Here is a 12,636-nt window from a genome sequence, read left to right as displayed (position 1 = left end):
GGGTGGAGAGGCATTGCTGCCATCAATAGCAATCCACATTCAGAACCTGGCCCTCCAAGCCCTCCTACCTTTTCCTGCCATAGTTCTCTCACGTACACAATTTGGTTAATCAAAGGGTTGACTTGGTGAGCAGGGCGTGTGGCTAATCCATGAAATAAATAAATAATGATGCAGCAGCACTTGTACCCAATCTGTTTAAGATTCCTTTATTCCACACAGTCTCATTTTACTTAAGCAAGGCTGATACAGGAGTGTAGTAGGAATCCTCCAAATGCCTCCACATACCCACTCATCTCATCTGCCTTACTGCATAGTGTAGCATGCTAGATGTTACTTCAGGCTGGATTGCAATGCCCAAATCAACTAGGTCAGCAAGGGGGTAGGTCTTCTAAGCCATGTGTTCTGCCATCACCCTATATGCAAAGAACATGCTCAGTTTCTATTTGCACCATTCTCTTTACATCTTCCCTTATTCATACCTTTCAAGCAGGGTTTGAAATTGAGAGGAGCTGGGAGCTATTTAGCTCCTGCTTGTAGCCTAAAAGATCTTGGTTAGCTGTACGACAATAGCTACTTTTGGGTTTGCAAGCCAACTGATGCTGAACAAACACCTATGTGAATTTCACTCAGTTTATTTATTTTCTCAAACGCACAAACATTAGGATGCATCTATACAACATTTAAATCGTAAGGGGATATGTTTGCATCTCATGTGGATATTAGATTTGCATAACGCTATGCACTAGCTCCTGGGCTCCGCAGTGATATCTCTTGGTCACTGGTGAATGATATAAACTGAGGAGCTGCTTTTAGCTCCTGCTTATCCCATCTTAATTTCGATGCCTGCTTTGGATCTACTAGGCATTCCAACCATAGCAAACCAGCCATACCACTGAAAAAGCGTCCCCTGAGGTGAGCCATGACCCAAACCAAAATGCGTGTACTCTTCCAATTAACACCTGCAGGAATTCTAGAACAACTTTATATGTGGCACGCGTACAATGGTTACAATACAGCACTCTTTGGCGACTTCAGATAGGTGTGGAAAACATTATTGGTTCTTAAGACATGGAACATAACTCAAAGCACAACAGATTAATCCTATTGGGACACGCACATATTTTGGGCAATGGTGAAGAAATCAGGATAACTAATTAGAAAATTGATTGCCAACTGCATAAAAAGTGCTCCCCAAGTGATGCAATGGAGGCTAACCACGTTGATGGTGTTAGTCTAAATTTCTTAGACAGAATAGTGATGCCAAACTTACTTTCCAGTTTCTTTTGCAAGATCACACCAGTCCCTTCGGACGATATCCAAACCTTTCAGCTCCTGTTTGGTAACATATTTCCCATCTCCAGCAGGCTCCATTGTCAAAGCAGCATATTTCTTTTTCTTCAATAGGAGCAGGGATTTAAAAACACCATCAATGTCTATCTCTAGCTGTTTATACAGTTTGTTCACTTCACTTTTCACCTGCAAGAGAATAAACAGTTTTACTAACCAAGTCTAAATGACACTAAACTATAGACAATGAGAAAACTGTAGCACTGAATGCAGTATTTACCATTAAGCAGTTTTGCAGATGGGAGATGTGCAGCATATCACCAAACTAATGGTTACATTGCTGAGCCATTTAGCTCCTTCTTGCAGCCTTGAGGAGACAGTCTGCCTTCACACCAAGAGCTACCAAGCAGTACTTTTTTGGTGCCAGACAATGCAGTGCAGGTCAGACCTGTTTGTGCCTGTCCTGTAAATGAGCATGCCTGGGTAACTATCAGACTTATTTTTGTCAATCCAATGGAGATGGCTACTCTAACAGTAAGCTAAGTGGGATGAACAAGTTACTTAGCAAACTGGTAACGTTCTTTCGACCGGATGTTCCTCCAACGTATTTCATATCTTTGACATGTAACGTCCACAGCAGTGCACTTTGGAAACTTTTTCGGCAGAGGGCGTCGTGTGTCGATGGCGTCGGGTCGATGTCCCCAAAGGCCTCCGTCGAGGGCGACGTCACCGAATGTTATAAATAGGACACATAGCCTCAGTTTAAGTTTTTCCCTCAGAACGTGAGGCAGCAGTCTCATGCCTGCTTGACTGCACATAGCCTTGCGTAAACGGAAGCTGCAATCGCATAGGAAATTCTCCAGAGGGGCCGGCTGGGAGGGCGATGTGGAATACGTTGGAGGAACATCCAGTTGAAAGAACGTTACCAGTTTGGTAAGTGACTTATTCTTCAAATGGATTGTGCCCTCCAACGTATTCCACATCTTTGACAGACTCCCAAAGCAGTACCAGTAAATGAAGGCAGGAAAAGAATTTAGAGTACCCAATTAGATTGCGAAAAAAAGAACCGCCTTCCCAAAGGCCATATCCTGACCATGGATTGTGTCCAGGGAATAATGTTTAACAAAAGTTATGTACTGAAGCCCATGTAGCGGCATCACAAATATTCCTAATAGGAACCCCCGCTGGAGGACAGTGGAAGTAGCCACGTCCCTAGTGGAATGAGCTCTAAACCCTGCAGGAGGGTCCTTTCCCACCAACCGGTAACACTCTAATGATGAGGATAATCCACTTGGACATGGTCTGTTTGGTAACAGCCTGGCCCAATCTGTGTTCAGCATATCCAACAAAGAGTTGAACGTCCACTCTGACCCTGGACATCCTAGAAAGGTAAAAGCTCAGAGCTCTCCTAGGATCCAACCGATGGAGTCGCACCTCTACCTTACCCAGATGAGGAGGAGGGTAGAAAGATGGAAGAACCAGCTTTTGACTCATATGATATTCAGAAACTACCTTAGGTAGAAAAGAGGGACGCACTTTCAGTACAACCCTGTCCTTGTAAAACACAGTAAAGGGTGGCTTAGATGAAAGTGCATGCAATTCACTCACTCTGCGAGAGTAAGTAACCGCAACCAAGAATACAGTCTTGAAGGACAGTAATCTCAAAGGACAAGAGAACAAAGGTTCAAACGGAGCACCCATGAGAAATTTCAAATCCAAATTCAAATCCCAAACCGGCACCTGGAAAGGGGACGGTGGGAATACATTAGTCAGTCCTTTCAGAAACTGATAAATCAAAGGAATCAAAGTAAGAACATTCTTCAGACGAGCGCTTAAAGATAAACAGCGCCGCCAGGTAACCTTTAATGGTACCCACTAGAAGGCCCCTGTGGGCCGAAGAAAGTAAAGACAAACCATAGGAATGGAGCACTGAGAAGGATCAACATTGATCTCTGCACCAGTCGCAGAACTTACTCCAACGGCACAGGGATTTTGTTGCAGGCCGCCTGGCCGAAAGCAACACCTCCATCATGCCATCAAGGAAGTCCCAATCCTTATACCTCAACCTTTCAGATGCCAAGAGTGAAGGTTGAGAGTCTTGACCTCTGGATGGAGAACTAGATTCCCCCGCCCCACCCCTGCAATTACGCCCTCTCGGTTGGGAAGACGGCGTTGAGGGCAGATGGACATTTCTAGAAGGTCCGTGTACCACGATCTCCTGGCCCAATCTGGAGCAAAGAGGATCATGTGGGAACCGAACCTCTGAAACAACTGAGGAATGACGGGGACTGGAGGAAACTCGTACAACAGTGGGAATAACCAGTCCACCACAAACACATCTCCTAAGGCTCCTCCTGGAGGAATCTCCCGCACTTCCGGTTGACACTGGTGGCAAAGAGATTCACTTGTGGGGTACCCCAAATGGCGAAGATCTCCTGATGGACTTCCTGAGCCATCTCCCACTCGTGAGAGATTGTGCTCTGCCTGCTCAGAGCGTCCGCTGCCACATTTTAGTCTCCGGCCAGATGAACTGCCGAGATCAAAATTTCCTGCTGGATGGCCCAGAACCAGAGCTGCAATGCCTCTCTGCACAACGGGAGTGACCCTACCCCCCCCACACCTTTTTGGATGAGGTAATGTATGGCCACTGTGTTGTCCGTCATGATCAGGACACTCTTCCCCCGTAGAGAAGGCAGAAAAGCCTTCAGTGTTAGCCTGATGGCCCTCCGCTCTAATGGATTGATGTGGAGTTTCGACTCAGACAGAGACCAACGGCCGCTGGCTGTCAAATTATTGGCATGAGCGCCCCATCCTGTGAGTGGAGTATCCGTCACTACAGTCACCTTCGGCCACGGTTGCCAAAACTGTTCCCCCCTGCCCCCTCATCAGGTTCCCTTAGTCGGCCAATCACAGAAGATCCTGGAAGATCAAGAGTGGAATCTGAACGGGATGCGACATCCTGCAGGAGAACTGTGACCACTGCATCTTGAGGACCCACTGCAGGGACCTCATCCGCAGCCTGGCCTCTGGCACCAGAAAAATGCAGGATGCCATGAGGCAGAGCAACCTTAAGAATTCGAAAGCCGGGAGACTCTGGGCATGTTGAAACTTGTCCACCATCTTCACAATGTGATGAGCCCTTAACTTGGGAGGCAAACACTTCCCCAAGGACGTGTCCAGCACAGCCCTGATGTACTGGAGCTGTTGGGAAGGTGTCAGATGCGACTTCTTGAAATTCAGGGAGAAGCCCAGCTTTTGGAGGATGTGGCAGGTGAGACCGAGATGATCCAACGCTTGGTCGGGAGATCGTGCCCGATTTAACCAGTCGTCCAGGTAGGGGTAGACGTGAATCCCCCCCCCCCCGGACCCCTCTCGCCTGAGGCACACAGCTACCACCACCATTAGCTTGGTGAAGACCCTCAGGGCGGAGGTCAATCCGAACGGCAGGACCCGAAACTGAAAGTGCAAGTCGCCAGCCGCAAACCTCAAGTACTTTCTGTGTGCGGGATGGATCCGTACATGAAATTAAGCATCCTTGAGGTCCAGAGATACCAGCCAATCCTGAGGTTGAAGGGCCTGGAGGACTCGAGAAAGAGTGAACATCTTGAACTAGTCCTTCCAAAGAAGTTTGTTCAACCGAAGCAAGTCCATGATTTTTCTTAATCCCCTTTCTTTCTTTGGGATAAAAAAAATAATGAGAATACCATCCCTTGATTCTCTCCGCTACAGGCACCAGTTCTATAGCGCCTTTCTCAAGCAGGGACAAGATCTCTTGTGCAAGGAGTGGATCCGGAAGCTTCAAAAGAGTTTCCCCGGTGGATTGTCGCAAGGCCGCAGAAGGAAAGGAAGGCAGTAGCTGTGGGCTATGGTATCCAGAAACCACGCATCTAAAATAAATCTCTTGGAGATGCCGAGACGGTCTGCCTCAACCGGCGAACCATGGGACATGGCCTCATGGCTGTTTGGAAGCGGCTGCGGCAGTGCCTGAAGGTAAAGAGGCAGCTGCCTGAGCGGCTTTGGCACCACGATTTCCCCGACCACCATGGGTACTTTTTAGCTGGCCCCTTTGACTGGCAGCCCCTCTCGTTCTACCAAAGGAGGAGTAGTAACGAAAAGAACCTCCCCCCACTGCTGTCCCCTAGGACGAAAAGGCGGAGGTTGACGCATCACAGCGCTGAAAGATTTTGCTGCAGCTTTTGAGATCTGCAACCTCTCAAGCCTCGCGTCAGCCTTGCTGCCAAACAAATGTGCAGCATCAAAGGCCATGTTCAGAAGACGGGCCTGCACATCCGGAGCAAACCTCGACTTCTGCAACCCTGCAAATCTGCGTATATGGGTGCTCGCAGCCAATGGAATGGCTAACTCTGCCGGCCGTATCCAAACCAGACAGAAGGGATTCGCACATGGCATCATTGCCGTCCTGCACGAGAGCAAGGAACCAATTCCTTTCTTCTCCCTCAGGAATATGCTCAGCCGCCAAAGAAACAATTCCAGAGAGTGTGTGAAAACCTTGCCAAGGCACACATGTAGTTGGCCGATTTCAAGGCCATGCTCCCAGCAGAAAATACCTTCTAGCCCAACCATCGAAGCACTTGTCATCCCTATCCAGAGGGATACGCCGCCTGCCTCGAGGTGGCCGTAGCTGCCGTAACCACCAAACTCTCGGGAGTGGGGTGAGTAGATAAATAGCTAACTAAATAAATGGGGTCGCTAACTGAAGGGTGGTATTTCTTGGTCAAAGACTTATTAAACAGCCGGAAGAGATTCCCGGGGACTGCCAAGCAGCTGCCACCGTTTTCCGCAAGGTAAAATGAAATGGCAAAACAGGGTCAAAGCACGGACTTTGATCTAAAATGTCAGTTAGATCATCCTGCACAAAGTCTTCAGAAGGGCTGGACCAGCCCAGATACTCCAAAACCCACGCCATAAGCCTCCTGTACGAAGACTCTGCATGAGCCCCAGGCTCAGGACTACCAAATTCCACTTCCGGAGAAGTGTCCAACCCACTGGCATCATGGAGGGTCTGCCGCAACTCCTCCAACTGTCTACAGAAAAAAGTGGAGCCTCCTCAAGGTCACCAAGGTCCTCAACCTCAGACCTTTCTTCCTCTTCATAAATGTCATCCAGAGGGAGTTGAAACTCAGGCATGGGGACAGAAGAGGGCCTGGAGGCCAAAACTGGCTGCAGAGACCTCCCAGTTGCCTTCCTTGAAGGATCCACGAGATCCAGGTACTCCAAAGGCAAATTTCGAGAAGAAAATCCCCAAAGGCGCCGATAGCGACGAAGGCTTCGATGCAGAGAGCGTCCAGAACCTCGACGTCGTGAGCGCCGAAGGCTTCGGGGTCGACACAGGTGCCAATGGCGCCGCGGGCTGGTACGATGGTAAAGCGTCGACGTCCGAGTCGGACGGACACGGCGCTGACCGAGTCGACACTGGCATCAAGCCCTCAACAGGTAGCTGCGGTCTCGCTGGGGAAGAGGACCGAGACCTAGAGACACATCTCTTGCGACTTTTTGAATCCTTGTCCATATGGGACCTCGAAGGCTCCCGATGCAAGTCGTGACATGGACCCGAGCCCAAAAGCGTGCAAGCCACGGTACGAGACCGATCCAGGCCGGCTTCGATAGAAGGCGCGACCGGATCCGTGCCCTGCGATTGAAAAATCGCTAACAGATTCTTTAAATGCCATCCATTCCTCCGGAGTCAAGAACTTCGTTGCGCACATAACCTTCCTCGAGGCAACCTCCGAGGAGGAGGAGGATGGGGAAGGAGACCGGTGACAGCGTTTCCTAGAGTGCCGGGACGAGGAAGACGAGTGGCAGGAACCACTACGGCACCGAGATCCCTGGGATTCCTTCCAACGCAGAGAGTCACCCCTCGAGTCGTCGGTTCAAACCCCCTTGGACTTGGAGGTACGGGACTTAACAGGCTTAGAGCCTCTATGTAACTGGAGCTTTCCCTTCCACAAGGCCTTGGCAGTCAGAAACTGGCATTTCAAGCAGTCGTTGGTGTTGTGCGACTCGCCCAGGCACCACAAACAAATGCGGTGCGGGTCAGTGAGCGACAATTTCAACTTGCAGTCCCGGCATGTCTTTAAGCCAGACCGCGGAGTTGGAGGCGTCGAAGAGAAAGACATAACGATGAACACATGAGGCGCGCTGAGTCCCACGAAGTTAACACGTTCGTGGAAAAAACAGGACTGAGGCTACGGGCGCCATGCGTCCTATTTATAACATCCAATGACGTCGCCCTCGACGGAGGCCTTAGAGGGACACTGACCCGTCACCATCGATGCAGGACGCCCTCTGCCGAAAAAGTTTCCGAATTGCACAGCTGTGGACATTACATGTCAAAGATGTGGAATAGGTTGGAGGACACAATCCATTTGAACAACTACTTTTTCCACCAACAATTGACCACATTGATACCTCGAATAATAGGAGGAAACTCTTTGAAGGCATGAGAACTGGATGGTAGCTTCACTTTCCAAACACAACAAAATAAGGAAATGAACGTTGTCTGCTCTGTATAAATCATATCCTAATCAAATACCTAATCAAATACCTGAAAATTGGAAGGGAAGTATTACTATTGCCATTTAGAAAAAAAGTAGGCAGGATTACTCGGGCAACCATTGCCAAGTAGCACATTTAGATGCCTGTGGGAAAATATTGGCAAATCTATTTTAAGGGCCTTGCAAGAATGGTGTAATGATGAGATAATCCCATTTTAACAAATTGGTTTCAGGAAAAAACAGATGATTCTTAATGTTTTAATACTAAAACATATTTGATAGAGGTATTGCAAAATAAATTTAAAAAAATGTTAAAATTTGAATGGAAGGAACAAGTTACTTTTGTTCTCCAGCATGGGTCTGGCATGGATTCACATGCACATGAATATTCCCCGTCGTCAGACTGGGAATCCTCGGTAAAGAAGAAATCAGTTTCAGTTTCGTTTCTGAACTGTCTTTCTCCTAACAACCAATCCCTGGTCTCTGGGTCATACTGCCCACAGCCAATGACTGCCCTCTACCTAAACCCCTCCTCTGGCAGCCATCTTCATATTTGGTAGCACGTAAAGTGGCAGTAGGACCAAGAGAAGAGCCGCAGAGGGGTAGGTGGGAGGGTTTGCATCTGAATCCATGCTGGAGAACAACAGTTACAGGTAGGTAACTTGTTCCTTCTCCAGCATGGGTTCTGGCATGGATTCACATGCTCATGAATATAGAATACATAGCAGTACACACATGCACAACCACGGGAGGTGGCAACAGGCTCAAAATTAAGCATTTCAACATCTCAACATTAAGCATCTCTTACCTCCTCACCTTCAAGCGAACAGGTTTCGCAGCACTGCTTGGCCGACTCTGGACTCCTCCCTGGAATCCTGGGCGACGCAGTAGAATCTCGTGAAGGTGTGCGTCGACCTCCACGTAGCAGCCCAGCAGATGTCCTACAGGGGCACACCAGACAAGAACGCCATAGTTGCAGCGATCACTCTGGTCGAATGGGCTCTCGGACGACCAGGCAACGGTCCGTTTGCCAACCGATGACAATGGGTGATGCACCCGAAGAGCCATCTGCAAATGGAAGCCTTGGAGAGGGCCTTCCCTTGGTACCCACGGCAAAAGTTCACAAAAATCTATCATGTCTTCCGAATACTCTTCGTGCGTCCACGTAGAACTTCAGCGCTCGAGCCACATCCAGCGAGTGCAAAGTCCTCTCAGCCAACGACAAAGGCGACAGGAGCACGTTTTGGAGGTTGATCATCCGGAACTTCTGTGACTTGATGTATCTGTTGAGGTGGCGGGGATCTATAATGGGTCGCCAACCGCTGGTCTTCTTTCGGATGAGGAAATACTGCAAGTATACTCCGGAGCCCCGGATCCTCTTCGGGACGAGCTCTATTGCGCCCTTTTCAGCATCTCTCGTACCTCTAGAAGTAGCTGTGGAACTTGGTTTTCTTTCCTGGCCACAGGTGGAAACGGGGACACTTCCCTTGGAACTCCCTTGGGTGTGCCCGTGGGTCAGGGCATCCAGCACCCAACGGTCAGTGGAGATGGACTTCCAAACACTGATGAAGTTCGCCAGCCGGCCTCCCACTGGGGTGCTCGGGTGGGGGCCCGACATCCCGGCCGGTTCCGTCCTGCTTTGCCTAGGCCGCCCCTTGGCGATGACTTACTTCTGGCTTTGCTGCGTCCTCTGTAGACCACCAGGGACGAAGACCGGGCCGCTTGACGGTATGAGGAGAAGCTGCCGCCAAATCCTTTGGAGTCACCTGACTTGCCTCTGGAAGCCCAAAAGGACGGCTGTCGTTGCTGTTGGTGGGCCCAAGGCACACGCCGTTACATTACACATCTTTACTATTATTATAGTAATGCACAGACACTTGAGTGAGGGGAAAGCCGAGTTCATCCGGACAAATGTAAAGGAAAGTCGTCATGAACAATTGTTTGAGCAAGGGCTGCACCCCTGTCTCTTATTTATTCCCCTGTACTTACTTGATTTGCTCTAAATCGATAATACTGCATTTGCTTTTCCCCCAAAATAGTTTTTAAACATCTACAGATTATTTTGTAGATGGACAATACAATTATTATGCATCAAACTCCATTGGATTAAGAAGTACCATCATGTGTTTGAGGATATCTTTAGCATACTTTCAGAAAAAATAAGGATGAAACAATGATTTTTTTCAGAATATCAACCTAAAGTTACTTTTGGATTGATCGATTAAATTGGAAAAAGGGGCCGTCTATAAATACCAAGGTCTTTAAATAACAAGAGGAGGTGGGTAAATCAGATTTCAGCAAAGAGTGTAATTATGATAGTAAATTGAGTAATACAGTATATAAAAATGACAGAGGTGACAAGAGAACAGATGCACCTTCTAAGCAAGTGTATGTATTATTCCGAGATATAGAGGGTTTTCCATATTGTCAGAGTCTATTTAGTCACATGCCTCCCAGCATGAGCCCCAGTGTAACTCAAAGAGTTGGCAGCTTTCCAGATATTGCTCATTCAAGAGACAACAGCTGGGGTCCTGTACAGGGTTCAACCGATTAAATTCTTACTCTGGTGTGGATGAGGGAAAAACAGAGGCTTGCCGATCATCTGCGAGAGGTGAAAGTTTGTCAGAGCCTTTAGTAGGAAGAACCACATCACTCTCAAAAGCACCTTCTTGGAGAACACCAACTGTGGAGGATTTACAGGAAATGCAATTAACTTACTCACAGGTCTTGTGGAAGTGACTGTCATTAGGAAAAACAACTTAAGGGCGAGAAACTTTAAAGCTCAAGAACACAGGGTCTCCGCAAAAATTGCATTAGTGGGCATTGTGAAATCTGAACCTTGTTCAGGGGGCATTTTAAATACTCAAATGGCCCGCGGGAACCTTACAGTGCCAATCTGAAGGTCTGTCTGGACCACAGAAAGCAGCAAATCTAGAAATTAAGAAATAAGACAGATGGGAGGGTGCAGACTTTTGTGCAGACATCAAGCCAAAAATGCACACCATCTGAAGGAATAAATAGTCAAATAACTATTTGGCCATACGACCATCAAAGTACATCCTAGCAAAACAATTACACTTCCATATTTACAATTAAAAAAAGAACAATAAAGATTAGCATGCTAGGACTCATTGGTAATAATACAAAAACAGCTAATCATGACCACTGTTAATGGCTTGGGACGAATATCTAAATTCAGCTCCACTGTTCCAGTACAACAGTAATTGCCAGATCGCCGAGTGGCAAAAGGGTTGAGGTTTGCAGAAGATAGGGCATTGTTGGTAAGAAAGTGTCTGGGGAGAATGGGGGGGGGGGGGGGGGCACAGTGGCAGGATTGGTGGGAAAACTGCCCGCCATACTACTATCATTGATAGTCTGGCCATAACGCTCCAGTCTTCCAAGTACTTCCCAGGCCATTTGTCCGTCACTAAAAACTAAACTAATTGAATCATCAGGGTTATCACTGGTGGTCAGTCTGTGACACCCCACCATGGACTCACGGTTCAACTGAGTAGAGCCAATGGAGGCATTTATTCAAAAGGGTTTACCTCGGTTCACGTCTGTCAAGGGGCAGTTTGGGTACCCCATGAACAAATACAATAGACCCACTTGGCCTCCCCGTACTTGGCGCTTGACCAAATCCCCCCCAGAACGATGATTACATGCACCAGTTGCCCTCACCATGGGGCGCTTAATACTCGCTATACTAGAGGCACAGTCCTTCAAGATGAGGACGTTACCACCCGAAGTAAAGGGCCTGGGGGGCTCTCCAGATGCATTACATTGTAGTGGCTGATCAGACTTGGACTGGCTTATCAGGGTAGAACATTAAGGACATCAGGAGCAATGTTTATATTGGGGGGTGGAGGATGTTACCTTCACCCCACCCCCCCCACCCCAACAGCTGTGGCAATATCTTGGATCTCTCCCAATGGGCCCTCTCCAACCCTCCTCCCAAACTCTCCCCGTCCCTGGGCCTCGATTAGATCTAATAACAGTTTTTTAATGATTGCCAATTCGGACATCACACAGTCACAAGAACAACCCGATGAAGTTTGGGTCTCTGTATGCGGGGGACCTAAGGGAAGTGAAATTCCTTGATTGGAAGGCTTAGGGTGCCCAAAGTGGAGTTAGTTGGAGGACGGAACTAGGCCCTGAGTCCGATGCCAGCATAGTCTCACTCCAGGGACTGTTGATGGAACTGAAGTAACCCTTTCCTCTATTGATCCTTCTGTGGCCATATCCATGTCCATTGGGTCAGAGGCAAGTTGTACAAGTGCAGACGGGAGGTGAGCTGCAGCACGGCCTAGTAAATCAGGTGTCAGGTGGGCAATACCAGAAGGGGGCCCAGGTGGCAGACCACAGGATGCAGTGGAAACCAGGGGAGAAGTAGGTGTTTTGCTGCTTCTAGTTTGGCTATAGCAATGTCAATCTACTTCATCCTCAATGATATGTATCCCCGAACCAGCGTGACAACCTTTACAACCTTGGGGCTTCTTGCCATTCCCGGCTTGTGATTGGCAGCCTTTATTGGACTGATATTGCCAGTTTCTCAAAGTCGCTTGGCTTAGCTATTGGTGGTATGCCTGGGTTTCGAGTACGACTGCCCCACCAGGTTGTTGGCGTTTGCCCAAACTCGCACTTGGACCTTGTTTGGTTCACTATCAGCCACTTCTGCAAGTCTGCAATGTTTCGGAATTCGTATTAGCCTTTGTAAGTTTGTAAAAGTTTGGTATTCGTGATGGTTATTAGCTTGTCCATTGACAACAGTTAGGCACTCATAACGTTGCTTATTCTGCTTGCGAGTGATTCTGCCTGCACGGAACACGCAGCT

At 48.3% G+C, this 12,636-nt stretch overlaps 1 protein-coding gene across 2 annotated transcripts in view; it reads right to left on the bottom strand.

Moving 5' to 3' along the window:
- POLA1 (DNA polymerase alpha 1, catalytic subunit) overlaps positions 1–12,636 on the bottom strand; it is a 2,474,741-nt gene that overhangs the window by 1,144,699 nt on the left and 1,317,406 nt on the right. For both annotated transcript variants that reach the window (XM_069637299.1, XM_069637300.1), the window contains one exon: positions 1,271–1,476. In XM_069637299.1, the coding sequence (XP_069493400.1) occupies positions 1,271–1,476 (206 nt within the window). The remainder of the gene's footprint in view (positions 1–1,270; positions 1,477–12,636) is intronic.

This window comes from Ambystoma mexicanum, chromosome 7p, assembly GCF_040938575.1.
Source record: "Ambystoma mexicanum isolate Mex_15411 chromosome 7p, UKY_AmexF1_1, whole genome shotgun sequence".
Classification (NCBI taxonomy): domain Eukaryota; kingdom Metazoa; phylum Chordata; class Amphibia; order Caudata; family Ambystomatidae; genus Ambystoma; species Ambystoma mexicanum.
This window is presented reverse-complemented; position numbering and strand designations above follow the sequence as displayed.